Source organism: Geotrypetes seraphini, chromosome 8, assembly GCF_902459505.1.
Source record: "Geotrypetes seraphini chromosome 8, aGeoSer1.1, whole genome shotgun sequence".
In the NCBI taxonomy this organism is placed as follows: Eukaryota; Metazoa; Chordata; class Amphibia; order Gymnophiona; family Dermophiidae; genus Geotrypetes; species Geotrypetes seraphini.
This window is the reverse complement of record NC_047091.1, coordinates 145,550,361-145,566,646: the sequence shown is the minus strand read 5'-3', so window position 1 is coordinate 145,566,646 and position 16,286 is coordinate 145,550,361. Positions and strand designations below refer to the sequence as shown.

At 44.0% G+C, this 16,286-nt stretch overlaps 1 protein-coding gene across 18 annotated transcripts in view; it reads right to left on the bottom strand.

Annotated features, from left to right (window-relative positions):
- The window catches only part of RIMBP2 (RIMS binding protein 2), a 598,797-nt gene that overhangs the window by 139,402 nt on the left and 443,109 nt on the right, over positions 1 to 16,286 (bottom strand). For all 18 annotated transcript variants that reach the window (XM_033956341.1, XM_033956346.1, XM_033956345.1 and 15 more), the window contains 2 exons: positions 7,493 to 7,644; positions 2,242 to 2,697 (listed from right to left, as the gene is read on the bottom strand). In XM_033956341.1, coding sequence (XP_033812232.1) covers positions 2,242 to 2,697; positions 7,493 to 7,644 — 608 coding nt within the window. The remainder of the gene's footprint in view (positions 1 to 2,241; positions 2,698 to 7,492; positions 7,645 to 16,286) is intronic.

Genomic DNA, 16,286 nt, shown 5'->3' with positions numbered 1-16,286 from the left:
ATGCCTAAGAGCCAACCTCAGCAGTGATGTCACAATGGCTTGATTAGATGGCAACTTCAGCAGTTGGAACTTAGGACAATACCAGGTGGACTTTACAGTCTATGGCCCGGAAATATCAAAGAAGAGACAAGTTAATTTATTCATGTATTTGTAATGGGTATAACTTATGGGCAGACTGGATGGACTGTTCAGGTCTTTATCTGCTGTCATTTACTATGTTGCTATTATGTCTTTTGATTGCACTTTTAGCTGCGGTATCCTGATGCAGGCAGTTGTGCCAAGTCCTTCTTCCAAACTTCCACTGTATTGGGGGAGATGTTTTTATACAGACCAGTCGGTCTAGATTTCTCATAATAAAGTGTTTGCTTGCATTTCTTAACCCCTAGAGATTCAATTTTATTTATTTAATTAACTTTTTAAAATTCTTTATTGGTCCTCCCCTACTCCTTTTCCGTTTTCCGTAACCCACCATGTGGACGTAGAATGAAACAGACTGCCCTTGAATATGCACATCACTCAAAACTTTCCTCTTTTGTAGTGCCTTTCCCAGCTACTCCTACATCCTTCATGATGTCTATCCTGGCCAACCCAACTCATCCCCTAACCTCCAACACTGCACTATGGACTACTCTCTCGGAATATCTATACTTTCCTATAATTAATGGATTTCTTCTCACTTGGATTCTCCCTTCTCTTCTTCATTACCTTTCTCTCAAGGCATGTAACTAACTGGTATCCTACTATATTGTAAAGTGCTTTGACAGCCAGGACCCTGAACGGTATATCAGATTCTAATAAAACTTGAAACGAACTTGAGGCAAAGCAGACCTCTAAAACAACAAGCAATCTCGATACACTATTTCCTCCCTGTTCTATGTATCTCAGTGTAACAATGTGCTACTAGGAGAGAGAGAGAGGGATAAAAAATAAATAAATAAACGCAAGCAAATAAATAAATAAAAAAAAATCTGTGCCAGCAGAAATTTTAACTCTTGGAAGATTTAACTATATTTGAAGACCATTTTGAGATTGCATCATATTATACAGTGAACTTTGTAACCTGAACTTATCTCTAATTCCCAGAAAGCTTATGGTTTTTCTACATACCAGAAACATATGATCACCTTCCCCAACAGGAGATCTCTAAGGCCCATGCTGCGAATAAGTTGTGTCTTCCTACTTCCATCTTTTACCTTATTCCTGCCAGTTACACACTAATCTTTTTTTCCAAAGAAAGCTTCGCAGTTATAAAACATTCCTAAGAGTATGGCGGCCGATGCCATGTTTGAAAAAACATCTTGTTTACAAGTGAAGAAATGCAGGTAGCTCTTTGACCGACCCTCCTCCCTCTGTGTCCAGCTGAGCACTTAAAGTTTAATGCTCTGAATCCAGGTTCTAATACCACCTTTTGGACTTTCTGTGGCCAGACTTAACCAACAGCTTTTCTCTTGATTACACTGATAGAGCTAATAAATTACTAAGAAAAAAAAAATGAAATGATTACAATTATACATTTAAAACCCTTCTGGTCGATATTCAGCCTGTGGCAGTCCACATTTTTATTTTTAAATGCTGACCATCACTGGCAGAATTAGCCCAAAATATTCAATGCCTGGCCATGTCTGGGAAACAGAATGGAATATCTGGTGCTAATTCCTAGTGAGTTGGCTGCCGAAGGTTGTGCGGGTCCCAGCCAATGTTCAGGCAGGAACACGTAACCCTTGTGCGGGCTCCGGCTGATTATCCACTGTGATCTAATAAGGGAGGCAGGTGCCCCCCCTCCTCTTCCACATCCGACGCTAAGAAGGAATGACTGAGCCCCCCTTCAACCTCCTGCCCCCCTTCTACCCTTGTAGGCCCCCGGATCTACTCTGTCATGGTACTAGTGAAGTTTGTGAGACTTCTGCTAGAGGTTATGGTAGTCCTTTTATTAAAAGAGCCATGACGGGCAAGAGCAAGTGAGCATTCACTCTTGCCCTTAAGGTCTTACTAGATCACCAGGACTCAATAATATAATCCTGGGGGAAGGGGGGAGGGGTGCTCTTCTTCCCAATTAACTCACTTTGAATATTAGGCAGCTTGCTCTTAGTGTTTACCTTCCTAATTTTCTGGGTTTTTTCTCCTTTAATTATTCATGAAAAAATCACTAAATATCATTTCTACAACATTACTAAACATCTGCATTTGAAACTTGGATACACACTCTGCATATGATGTAAAGGAAGCACACATTTGCATTACCCTGTTGCTCTCAGCTACCCTTTGAGCAGCTTCCCTTGCCATTGCCTTGGCAACGGTGTTCGAGACAGGCGTGCCCTGTGGCTGTGGAAGAATGCGCTGAGGCGATGGAGACCTCCTCCCGTGAGCAGGACTGTGGAAGTTGGCCGTTGGAGGCTCCAGCGTGTGTCCATGAACGGGAGTTTGCTCCCAGGACTCATCTATTTTCCGCGGTGGACCGAGATGTTCATCTTTGGTATCGGGGGCTCCGGCACTTGCTAGTGGCTTAAGTTTGGGAGAAGTTCTAGGGTGGGGGGTTGGAGGCATCAGAAGCTCAGGTGGGATGGCAGTTGGAGCGGAATCTTCAGATTCTCCTTGTGCCGACAGAGACCTGATGGTAATTTCTTTAGCTTCTAGGTTCTGTATCCGCAGCAAATCCACCACCGTACTCTCCGCAGTTGGAAATACTACTTCTGCAACCTAAATGTAAATTTTTAAAAATTAGATTTATTCACTTTTCTTTATAGATAGCCTGGGTACCTACATTAACACACATTTTCCTCTAAACTTAGGGACTCTTTTACTAAAAGGTACAATGAAATGGGCTTAGTGTGTTCTAATGAGGGATTTCCTATATGCTATGGGGCTCATAATCAAAAAAACCATCCATAGAGGGTCCTACATCGGTACTTGGATGATCAAAAAGCCAGATCGTCTAAGTACCAATAATCAAAGCTGATTTAGATGTATCTAAAATCAGCTTAGGCCTTTTCCCTGCCTCTACATGCCTAGAGCGAAAAGAGGCGTTTTTAGAGGAGGGGAAAGGGCGGGAGGTGGGCCGACCTAGACTTAGTCGTACAGCAAGTATAACCAAAAACTTGAGCAGGTTGCCCAGTCGGAATTTATATGTTTAACTTAAACCAAGTCAAAACAGATATAAGTTCCGAAAAGGGGCCGCTGAGCTGATCGTGGCTGCCGTGATCAGCTCAGTGGCACCGGCAACCTGCCCACCCCCCACCACAATGATCGCGGCAGGAGAAATGTCTCATCTCCCCTGCCGTGATCGCCCCACCCCCGAACTGTTGCCCAATCTCTCCTGCCGCAGTTCGTGGCAGTTTGGGGGAGGGGTGATCGCGATCACAGCAGGAGAGATGCCCAGTCTCTCCTGCCGCGATCCACACCCCACCTCCAAACCAATACCGGCAGGAGGGAGCCCAACCCCTCTTACCAAGGCGTGAGCCCCTCGACCCCCCCCTTAAAATACGGGCAGGAGGGATCCCAGGCCCTCCTACCCATGACACACACCCCTAACCCTGATCGTCCCCGAACCCTGGATCGGCCCCCCGAACCCTGCGACCCTCCGACCACCCCCTCACCCCTCATCACTTATATTAGTTGGCTGGACGGACGGGTCCCAAGCCAGTCCGCCCAGCAATGCCTCAATTGTCCAAATGGCGGGCCTTAGGGCATGATTAGGCCAGGCGCCTAAGGCCTCGCCGACAGGAGGGGCCTTAGGCGCCTGGACCAACTAGAATTGTCCCAGTTGCCTTAGGCCCCTCCTGTGGGCGGGTCTTAGGCGCCCGGCCCAATCAGGCCCTAAGGCCCGCCATTTGGACAATTGAGCTCCCCTCCTGGGAGGGGCCTTGGTATCTGAGCCAATCAGGGCCTTAGGCTCCTCCCCTTGCATCACATGGTGCACCGGGGAGGAGAAGGCCTGTCATTTTGCACAGGCGGGTATTGGAACTGGAGGCAAGTGCTTCCCTCCAGCTCTCAACATCTAGCACAGGTACAATTGGGTTCAGGGAGTATGTGTGGGTGGGCGGGGTTGGGGGAGCATCCATGGCAGGAGGGAGTGGGCATCCCTCCTGCCTTTTCTTTTTTACAGGAGGAAGGGGAGGGTAGGGGATGGTTAGAGGGGTCGGTGGTGGTGTGCCAATTTTGCTGCCATGGGGAGGTCGCAATGCTGGTTCGTGGGGGAGTCATTGGGGAGGGCCATCAGCACGGGGGACCTTTTTTCTTTTCTTTTAATGGGGAAGATTGTGCATGTGTAACACATGCACATCTGTGCCATTAAAAAAAAAAGAAGTCCTAACAGCAGTGACAGGAGGCTGCTTCCCCTGTCACTGCTGTTAGGGCTCTGCGCATGTGTCAATCACTCACTGAGCGATTGATTTGTTGGGTTTGCGTGCAAATCATTTGCATGCAAATTTGGTAGCGCATCGATCGCTGTTCCACAATTGGCCAGAGAATTGGCCAACTGTAATCCAGTTGACTTTAGTGCATCTAGCCCTTAATACAGCTTAGTAAAAGGGCCAATGCAAATATTTCAGAATTCAAATACAAATTTGACTATTCTGACTTCATTTCAGTGACATCATGAGCTTTATTGCTGAAGTGAGGTCAATATCTGTAAACTGACACCAGTCAACATTTTGATAAAAATTCATGGTATTTGGTTTGAAAAATTAACTATTTTCTCATCTCAACAGACCAATGGCCTAAACTGTGAAATGATTTTGACAAAAGGGATTATGTTTGAAAAACATACAAAACAGGCTGACATAGACAAAGATGCCAAAATACGAGGGTTCTTGAAAAAGTTTCCGCACTTTCATATTTTCATGGAGGTTGAGATGTACAATGTCTGCATCTATGAGAAAAACATGTTTTTTCTTATTACATAGAGCATTTTGGACCCCAGTTTGTTTGCATAGAGTAGATAGTTCCAAGTCTAATAGATGCTGGCATTGTCATCTGGAAGTTGGGACGTTAGATCATTTACTATACTATTGTCCTTTGATGCTAAAATTCTGGAGATTGATTTGAGATCAGGTTAATAATTTATTAGAAAATCCAGTGGCACTATCATATGATACCGTTTTATTTGGAACATCTATGAGGGCAAAAAGTCAAATTTCGGCAAAAAATAATAAATTTTTGTTTATAGTGACGGGGGTTGCCATGCAGCTTATCTTAAAGAATTGGAAAAATTGGGATAGATTAAATTATTCATTCTGGTGGAAATCCCTATGTTATGTCTTTAAAATGGAAAAGTTTATGGTCATTCAAAAGGGATATTATAAAAAATTTATGGAAGTTTGGGAACCATTAACTAAATATTGTAAGGATTGATTTATTTATATAAATGAGGAAAACATGCACATCTGGGGAGGGGGGTATGTTTTGGCATTTGTTAAGAAATATAGAAGGGTTGATTACAAGTATTTTTATGAGGTGTTGGTTAATGGGAAGTGGGTAGGAGAAAATAAATCTTGTTTTTATTCTATTATTCTGTAATGATAATATTTTACGTAAATGCATCATCTTTTGTGCACAATTGAAGTTTTAAAAATGAATAAAGAATTAAAAAAAACTATCCTTCCCCTCGCTAAAAGGCATTTCCCACACAGGAAAGCAAGGGACCTCCCTCCACTTCAAAATCACTGAGCTCTGGAACAACCTTATCTCCCCTCTTCGGAACTTGAGCTCTCTCCAAGTTTTCCGCAAACATCTGAAAACCTGGCTTTTCTCAAAAAATGTAAGTCTCCCTCCAACTTAGGAATCAAGGAAACTCTTATATCTTGGCATCCCAAATCCTCTAAATTTTCTTCACACTTCTACCTCTAACCCTCTGTTGTAGTTCCTTCCTATTTCTCCTACTGTAAACCGCGTCGAGCTCTACGAACATGGAGATGATGCGGAATACAAACGTAAGGATTAGATTAGATTAGATTAGAAAAAAAAAAAAAGGAAATGGTTGGGATGGGAGAAGTGGTACGAGGGCGTGTCATAGAATGTCATGTGACTAGTCAGTCAGCTAAGCTGGCTCACCTTGCAGGTAGTGATATAATTTGCTTTTGAGATATTTAATAAATAGTGTTAAAAAAATAAAAGTGCAGAAACTTTTTGAAAATCCCTCATACTCACATTTCAGGCTCGATATTGAGACCACGGTAGGCAGCCCGGCTACTTCCCATGGTGTGCGGTGATCTCGAATATTCAAGGCTGGGGCCATATCTGGCCAACAGCATAGAATATCCAGGTCAAAGTTCACCCCCGTGAACTTAGCCAGCTAAGACAATATTCAGTGGCTGCTGGCTAAGGTCTAGCGGCCAAAGATAGACCTGAGTTTTAGGTGGGTCTATCTAGCCACTAGCCATAGCCAGACAGCCACCGAATATTAGCAGCAACCAGCTTTGTCATCGGCCAATTCGAGGAATGTGATATTCAGCGGAAGATAGCCAGCTATCTCATGCTGAATACCAGCAGATAGCCAGCCATGAGCTATTTGGCCGACTTGAAGCCATTCCTAGCTAGCCAAAAGGCACTGAGTATCGGCTGCTTCATGGTTTTGTGTACTAAACTGCACAAGTTTTCACAAATCTTTGGCCAGACTGTTGTAAACTTTCATGTATAGTTGGCCATTTGTGAAATCTTATGTATGTTCAAAATGAATAAGTAGGTAGAGCTGTACTGGATAGTATATTTTACTATTCGGCCACATACGAATAATGAAAAATATAATGTGGCCGAATACCGAATACAAATAATGAGCATTGAGTTTCAACATAAATAATAATAAAAGAAACAATGTGAAATCAGTTTATTTTAGTAAGATTCAGCCCTGGATTATTCGTATTCAAATTTAAATCACTATTTGGCCGAAGGTATCCTTTTCGGGATCACATACCTATATTCGGTACAGCCCTAGTCACAATGCTAAAGTAGCTCATTAACCCTGAATTTAGTGAAAAGGTATGTGCAGAAAGCTTTCCAGGTTCATTTTTCATTAACCCCCCATTAAATAGGCAGACCTCAGGGAGGAGCAGTTTTCTTTTTCAGAGAAGGGATGTGAGGTAGGGGAAGGGCAGAGATTTCTACTGAGGGCTTCTACTTGGGGGGGGGGGGAGTATTCTGCTCAAGAGATTTATGTGAGGGGGTACTCTTGCTAGGGAAGTTCTGTTCAGAGCAGGGTCCTGCTAAGAGGTGTCCGGTTGCATTGCCATGGCAACACAATTCTATTCATTCATTTGCACTAGAACCATGTTATATGATTCGGCAAGACATATAACATGGGCCCATGTGGTGTGTGCTCTAGCTATGCCTTCTGCATTTACCACAGGGGCTTTGCACTTAAGTTTTGTGCCTAAGAGAGCATTAAGCACAAACCTCTACTTCACGTTAGCAAACAGGCTCCTTAATCATCTGATGCGCTCTTTTATTTTTTTTTTTTAGGTTTATGGATGGAGTTTCCTCAATCACTTCCAGTACCTACCTTTTGTCCCTTCGCATAGGCAACATAGCCTGTTATATTTGCTCCGTTTGAGGTTCCCGTTGGTGTAAGAGTTGGCGGCTTCCAGGTGACCAGTATGGCTGTTGGTGTAGGCCCAGCCTGAATCCTGATATCTTGAGGTGGAGCAGGGGGACCTAACAGGATAGCATTGCTTATTATTCACTGCTTTAAGAAAAGAGATTAGTTCAGATGATGTCTGAAATGCTGTCAGGACAATATCCAAATGCTGCCGCTAGCATTTTTTTTTTTTTTAACCACTGGCCACAATGTTTGTTTATTTATTAGGATTTATTTGCCGCCTTTTTGAAGGAATTCACTCAAGGCAATGTACAGTAAGAATATATCAAGCATAGGCAATAAACAATTACAGCAGTAAAAATGTTCAAACAGCAATACAAAATATGGCACAATATGCTACATTACAATAACACAATGCACAATAAAACATTTTAATAGCATAGAGTGCAAGCAAAAAAGGAACATATAGACAGATAAAGTAGAGTAACAGGAGCAAGGAAATAAGGGGTCTCCACCTATTTGGTTCATAGACAGTGGAGCGCAAGACAGAAGCGCGTGGGGGAAAAAGTAATTTTTAAAGAGCTCCGACGGGGGGTTTGGGATGGCAACCCCCCCCCCACTTTATTGGTTAGTGTTCGCGCTGCTGTTGGAGGGGGGTTCGGGGGGTTGGAAACCTCCATTATAGCGACAAAAAAACTTTTTCTGATTTTTTTCGGGAAAAGTTCTGTTTTCTCTATAATGTGGGGGGTTTCACCCCCACCCCACCCCCACCCCCGCAACGGCAGCGCGAACACTAACCAATAAAGTGGGCGCGATTATCCCGTCACCTATTTAAAGAAAAGTTGGACATGAGGTCAGGAAGGGGCTTGAATATTATCTTAGCTAGGGTAAGAGTGCATAACCAAGTCCTGCTGTAATATCTGCAGCCTGTGTCACTCTAAACTAAACTAAACTAAACTAAGCCTTAAGTTTATATACCGCATCATCTCCACGGAAGCGGCGCTCGACACGGTTTACAAAGCTTAAAAATACAAGAAGAGAGGGGAGAGAGAGTTTACAAGGGCATATGAAAAGAGGGGAAGTAAGAAGGAGATGTTATATATTAGAGAAAAGCCAGGTTTTCAGTTGTTTCCGGAACAGTTGGAGGGAGCCCAGGTTCCGCAGCGGGATAGTGAGATCGTTCCAAAGGCCCGTGATTTTGGAGAGGAGGGATCTTCCCAGTTTGCCTGCGTGGGGGATGCCACGTAGAGAGGGGAAGGATAGTTTATGTCTGTGGGCGGATCTGGTTGTAGCAGGCGTTTGGGCGAGGAAGGATAGGGGGATTAGTGGCGGAAGGATGCCATGAATTATCTTGAAAGCTAGACAGGAGCATTTGAAGTGAATTCTGGAAAGTACAGGGAGCCAGTGAAGATTGGTAAGTAAGGGGGAGACGTGATCAAATTTGCGTTTAGCAAAAATCAATTTGGCCGCAGTATTCTGGATGAGCTGGAGTCTGTGAAGACTTTTTTTTGTTAGGCACAGGTAAATGGCATTACAGTAATCGAGTTTGGATAAGATGATGGATTGTACCAGGACGGTAAAGTGTTTTTGGTGGAAATAGGATCTAACTTTCCTCAGCATGTGGAGGCTGAAAAAACATGATTTTGCCAAGGAGTTCAGGTGATCGTTTAGGGAGAGGGAGGAATCGATAATGATGCCGAGGACCTTGCTTGAGAACTCAAGGCGAAGAGCGGGACCTGTGGGTAGAGTGAAGAGGGTGGGCAGGTGTGCTAACTTTGGGCCGAGCCAGAGTAGTTTTGTCTTTGATTCATTTAATTTCATCTGAACAGAGAGGGACCAGGCTTGAAGTCTCATTATGCATGAGGTGATGTTCTCTTGGAGGTTTGTAAGGTTCTGGTCTGTTTCGAGGAGGATAAGGATATCGTCTGCATATGTGTAAATTGTTTCAAGGGGGGATAGTTTGAGAAGCTTCAGGGAGGTCATATACATGTTGAAGAGGATAGGGGATAGGGGAGAGCCCTGTGGGACCCCGCAGGATGGTGTCCACGAAGTGGATTTGGAGCCGTTTGCGTTGACAATGTAGGAACGTGCGCGAAGGAAGTTTGAGAACCACTTTAGGACAAAGGAGTCTATTCCTATCTCAGAAAGTTGGTAGATTAGTATGTCGTGGTGCACGACGTCGAAAGCTGCGGAGAGATCGAACTGTAGGAGAACAGCAAATTTGTTTCGGGCGTGTAGTTGTTGCACCTTTGAGATTAGGGAAACTAGGAGGGACTCGGTGCTGAAGTTGGGCCTAAATCCGAATTGGTAGTGTTGGAGGATGGAGAATCTCTCTAGGTAAGAGGAGAACTGGGTAGCGACTATGGTCTCCAGAAGTTTTGTTAAAAGAGGGATGTTGGCTATGGGGCGGTAGTTCGATGGTAAGGAAGGGTCAAGATCGGCTTTTTTCAGAAGAGGGGACAAGGCAATGTGGCCCATTTCTGAGGAGAACAGGCCCGATAGTAAAGCTTTGTTTATAAGGTTTGTAAGGGAAAAGATGGCCTGCGCTGGGATGTTTTCGTAGAGGTAGGATGGGAAAGGATCTAGGATGCACTTGCAGGATTTAAGTTTCAGGCAGAGTTTAGAGATCTGGGGCTCGGATACAGGTTCAAAAGTAGTCCATGATCTGTCAGCAGGGATAGGGTCGGAGTCTTTCAGAGGAAGAGAGTTGTAAGAGATAGCTGGGGGGAACGAACTCTTTATGGTAGTGATCTTCTCGTTGAAAAAATTGGCTAAGTCATTTGGAGATGGGAGGGTGGGGGAGGGGGAGGAGTCGTTTTTAGAAGTTAGGTTTCGCCAGATGTGGAAGAGTGTACTGTTTTGGTTTTTTGATCTGGAGATTTTATCTCCATAGAAGATCTTCCTAGCTTTTTTTAGTATGGAGTTGTAGGATTTGATGTTTTCTCTCCAGGATTGCCTATCTGAAGGGGATTTCGATTTTTTCCATCTTCGCTCTAGGGTTCGGCATTTCTGTTTTAATTCCCTGTGGTATGGGAGATACCAGGGGGCCTTGTGAGAGTAGGAGATGGATTTAGTGGCTAGAGGGGCAAGAGCACGGTACGTGGTTTCCGAAAGAGTCACCCAGTTGTGCCAGAATGCGTCTGGGTCCATGAGAGTGGGAAGAGGAGGGAATTTGTTGAGGAACTGGGACCAGAATAGTTCACTAGTGATTTTTTTGCGGTAGGTGATGGAGTTTGAGGCTCGGGTAGGGGTACCAAGGACTGACATGAAGACAGGGAGGCAAAAATAGCCTAGGAGGTGATCAGACCAGGGAACAGATTCCCAACGGGTCTCAACAGTGGAGGTTTTGTGCTCAGTCAGGTCAAGAAAGCTGATGATGTCGATGGAGTGCCCCTTTTCGTGGGTAGGGGTGGGTGGTGGGGCGGTGAAGCCTAAAGAAATGAGGAAGTCTTTGAAATCAGTTGTGTCCTTGTTGGTGTTGTCCTCTAGGTGAAGGTTTATGTCGCCAATGATCAGTAGTCTTTGGAATTTTAGATAGGCCCTTGTTATGGTCTCAAGAACAGTTTCGGAGGATTTGTTCCAGGGGGTAGGAGGGCGGTAAAGTAACAGGATGCCTAATGGGTGGGGATGAAGTTCGTCATTTATTGAAGCTAACATGAATTCTAAGGAGGGATGGCTGCCCTTTTCAAGAAGCTCAACATTAAAGAATGATTTGTAGAGAAGGGCAAGACCTCCTCCTTTCCGGTTTATTCTAGGGGAGAAAAGACCATGGTAGCCTGGGGGACAGAGTTCATTTTGAGTGAGTAAGTCGTCTTTTTCGATCCATGATTCAGAGATGCACAGAAAACCCGGATCACGATCCTCGAGTAAATCTCTTATTATTTGGGTCTTATTTCTGACGGATCTGGCGTTACAATAGAGGGTAGGGACTGGGGTGAGAGAGTCTGAGGTAAGGTTGGGTAGGTTTGCTGGGGGAACAGGTTTCAAGGAGGTGAGGTTAACTCCTCGGTGTTTTTTGAAGTGATGGGGTCTGGTGGGTATTAGCGTGGGGATTCTGAGGCCAGGACAGGTGTTGTTGATGAAAGTGGTATCGGGAGAGTTTGGGGGGAGAGGTTTTTGAGAGTAGGAAGTGTTTGTGAGGGAGAGGAGAAGGAGGATAAGGGGCCAGAGTGAAGGCTTCATGGTTGGAGTCAGGTGGGCCAATATGAAGGGGTTAGACAGAGAATTTGCCAGGAGGAGGGGGAGGGGAAGAGAGAGTTGAAAGAAACAGGCAGTGCAGTTAAAGATAAGACAAGGAGTATATCCAGGGGTCGGTTATATATATATATATATTTTTTTTTTTTTTTGTTATATTTTATTTTTTGTATATATTATTTTTTTATTTTATTTTATTTAATTTTTTTATTTTTTTATTTTTTTTTTTTGGGGGGGGGGGATTTGCCGACCAGGGGGGTCAGGTTAAATGTACACGTTTCCAGTTAGAAAGTTGGGTACGGGCAGCTGCCCGAAGTTGCCTGGCTGGGAAGTGAGGAGCAGCACCCGATGGCAGAGGGCTGCTCCTGAAGAAATCCGGTGAGGTCAGCAGGAGATTCGGGGGCGGAGCAGGGCTCCCACGCGGCCCGAGTCTCGGGTTGAATGTGAGGAGCAGCACCCGATGGCAGAGGGCTGCTCCTGAAGAGAAAAAACGATGAAACTCGCAGGAGATTCGGGGGCGGAGCAGGGCTCCCACGCTGCCCGAAGTTGCTGGGCTGAGAGTGAGGAGCAGCACCCGAAGGCAGGGGAGCTGCTCCCGAGGAGGTCAGGCGAAACTGTAGGGTTTCGGGGGCGGAGCAGGGCTCCCACGCGGCCCGAGTCTCAGGTTGAAGTGAGGAGCAGCACCCGATGGCAGAGGGCTGCTCCTGAAGAAATCCAGTGAGGTCAGCAGGAGATTCGGGGGCGGAGCAGGGCTCCCACGCGGCCCGAGTCTCGGGTTGAAGTGAGGAGCAGCACCCGATGGCAGAGGGCTGCTCCTGAAGAAATCCGGTGAGGTCAGCAGGAGATTCGGGGGCGGAGCAGGGCTCCCACGCGGCCCGAGTCTCGGGTTGAATGTGAGGAGCAGCACCCGATGGCAGAGGGCTGCTCCTGAAGAGAAAAAACGATGAAACTCGCAGGAGATTCGGGGGCGGAGCAGGGCTCCCACGCTGCCCGAAGTTGCTGGGCTGAGAGTGTGCATGACTAGCAAGTTAGTTACTGCATATGTTCCATATACTCACAGCAGGGCCGGTTCAAAGAGCTACTAAGGTGCCCTGAGCCAAATTTGCTTTGGCACCCCCCACTCCCCAGGTCCTTTCTAGCCAGTCAGCCAGCCACTGGGTCCTGGGGGGTGAGGGGGACACAATCAATTCCCACTCATTCTTGCCCTGGTGGCGGCCTTCTTCAAAGTGGTGCTAAGGGGTTCAAGCTGCCAAATACAAGAAAAAAGCCCTTATATGGCAGCTTAAACCCCCCAATGGTAGTACTGCTAGGGGCCAGCAGCACCATTTTGAAGAAGATGCATGAGATCTATTTGCATCCAATGAAAGCAATGCATGCAACTCAATCTTGTGCATATTCTTTGGGGAAATCTTGAAAACTGACTGGGTTGTGGCCCTCACAGACCCTGGTTGTCTAATGCATCAATACACCTACTGGAAAAACTAAACAATTCACATTACTATATATCCCTGTATAGATTTGTTGTGGTTGTCTGGGTCTTGCTGCATCTGAGAAAATGGAACTGACATACTGTGGCTTTCCTTAATCTCTCTCTTTTTATCTTAAGAAAGCCACAGCATGAGGCTGAAACATCAGTTCCATTTACGCAGATGTGACAAGACTCGGACAACCATAATAATCATGACGCCAGCTGCAGAAGCCTAAGAGAACATCCTACATATAATTTCCATACTAACAGAATACCTGGTCTCAGTCACATAGTTTAAACACAGATAGACCACAAATTAAAAATAGAAATATATACACAATCTAAAATGAACCTTTAAGAAACCACACTCTGCATGCATATATGCACCAAAGAAATAGGAGCTGCAACTCCCCCTTTACTGAGAAAACTATAAAATTAGCAGTTTTAAAATTCCATACATCAACATATTCAAATCACCAAACTGAAAATAATTTTTTGCTGCCTTTGGCAATTTTATTTTTCTAATCTTGTTGGTCTCAGTCTCTGGTTTCTGCTGTCCTCTTTATTCTCTTAACTTTCTTTCCAGGGTCTCCAGTCCATCTGATACTTCTCTCCCCCATCTCAGACATTGATCTCTACCTCTCAGCATGCTTCCATTTAATTTTCTCTCTCTTTTTCTCAGTTCACTAAGATTTCACTCCTCCTCATATCTATTTCTCAATCTCTCTCTTTTGGCGGCATCTACCTACATCTTTTAAATCTTTCAATGTGAGGCGCAGTGGTTAGAGCTATAGCCTCAGTACCCTGAGGTTATAGGTTCAAATCCCTGGACAAGTTACTTAAGGCATGAAGTCTTATATTTCATAAATAGTATCTCAAACTGTTATCTTATACATAGTATATAAAATCATCAATAAATAAATTTAAATTAAATTTAACATAGGATAAAGCCTCAGGGCATGACTCAGGACCTGCTTGTCCTCACAAACCTTATCAGTGCCTCATCATCGGCATAAAAATCCTTTGTTGTATGTAATATCTCATTCAAATGTAACCTGATTCACTTTTTATAATTTATAAATTTGTTAAATTTTAACTTAGCTCAAATAATAGCTTTAATCTTCAGATCAGCATGCTTTTCAAGTTCAGAAACTGGTTAAATCCCTGTGCTGACGACGGCTTGGGGGATTGGGTATAGTTATGATTCTATAATATTATATGTTTGAAATAGTGTATTCTCTGTAATATTTTGCTATTTTCAATTAAATGTTTTACACTATTGTTATTATTTAATAAAATAATAAAAATGTTTAAAAAAAAAAAAAAGCTGCTTCAGGGAAAACTTGGGATTTGTGTCGGTGTGCTCTGCTCACAGTTTGGAACCAGCATGCCTTTTTTGCTTAGGTGAAATTTTGATTAGCTTTATAATGTCGAATTTCACGTTTTCATTTGATTGGTGATATAGGACAAGTCACTTAATCCCCCATTACCCCAGGTACAATAGAGTGTGAGCCTACTGGGACAGATAGATAAAAATAAATGTAAACCACTTAGACTATAAGTGTGATATAAATACTAAAAAGAGAGAAAAAAAAAATCTTAGTCACCATTTCTTAATACTCTTTCTCCTCAGCCTTTCAGTTAATTCCCCCTCCCCTGTATCCAGCATCTCTCCCCCCTCTGTCCAAAAATATCCTCCTTGCTCTCCTCCATTAAGGAGTCAGTTATCAATGTTATCAATGTGAGGTGGGTTATTTTACCACAAGTCATGCCAATTTAGCACAGAATCCCATGTTATGCAATGAGACTCTGCTAAAATAGCATGACTTGTATTGATAGGTTATTTTACCAGAGCCCCCTTTCTCCTTAGCTTCGTTCCTCTTTATTCTCTCTCCCTATCTCTCCCCCCCAGCCCAGTATTCCTGATTTTTTGTCGCTTTTCTTTTCCTGTATCCAGCACCTCCTTCCCTACCTTTCTCCCTTTCCTGCATGTTTTTCTCTCTAAGTATACACATATTCTCCCTCAGTGCTACGCCTGGATATTCAATGCTGGGTCATTTCCAGTGACTGACACTGGTTTATTTTTGGCCACTATAAACATTCCCCCTCTTCTATTAAACGGCGCTAGCAATTTTTAGCGCAGAGAGCCGCTCTGAATGGCCTGTGCTGCTCCCGACGCTCATAAGAACTCTATGAGCGTCGGGAGCAGCGCGGGCCATTCAGCGCGGCTCCCCACACTAGAAAACTGCTAGCGCAGTTTAACAGAAGAGGCCCTTAGCTGGCTAAGTTGATATTTAGTGCTAGCCAGTAAAATTTATAGCGGCCAAAGATAGACCAGCTATTTAAGTGGCCCGATTTGGTCACTAAACATAGCCGGCTACCACTTAAAATTTTGCGGCTAGCCAGCTATGTCACGTGACATAGTTGGATATCTTCTAAGTGCTAATATTGAATGGCCGTATACCGCTGAACATTAGTACTTAGCTGGCTTAGCGCTATTTAACCAGTTAAATAGCGCTGAATAACAGGCAAAATATCTTTAAATACCATTGAATTTAAATGAGCTGTGCGTTGTCTTCCTGAGGCTTTGCACAGAGTTAGCTCATGCACAAAACTCATTTCTACATATGGCACCCACAAAACTGCGCACAAAAGTCAAGCTAATATGAGCGCACAGCCTAGCGTACTTTACTACACTGGCCCCCCTAGTGTGTGAACAATATGTGGGCTCCTTTTAGCAAGTAGCAGTAGAGCTTTTTACGTGGGCCAAAGATGTAAATGTTCCAATGCTCATTCAATTCCTATGCGCGTAGGAGCATTTACCTCACCAGCCTGTGGTAAAAAGCTCTACTGCTGCATGATAAAAGGAGCTCTATACCTGATTTGATTTAAATACTTAATATACTGCTAAAAACCATAGTGGTTTACAGTTCTAAAAAACAGCCCATTATAACAAGTTACAAACTTAATAACATTTCATCGTGCAACAACAATCATTATTATTATTATCCATTATACATCCATAGGACTCATCCCAAATCTAATTGCAACCCTCATTATCAAATCCACTCATTAACTATATAAAGGATCTCAATA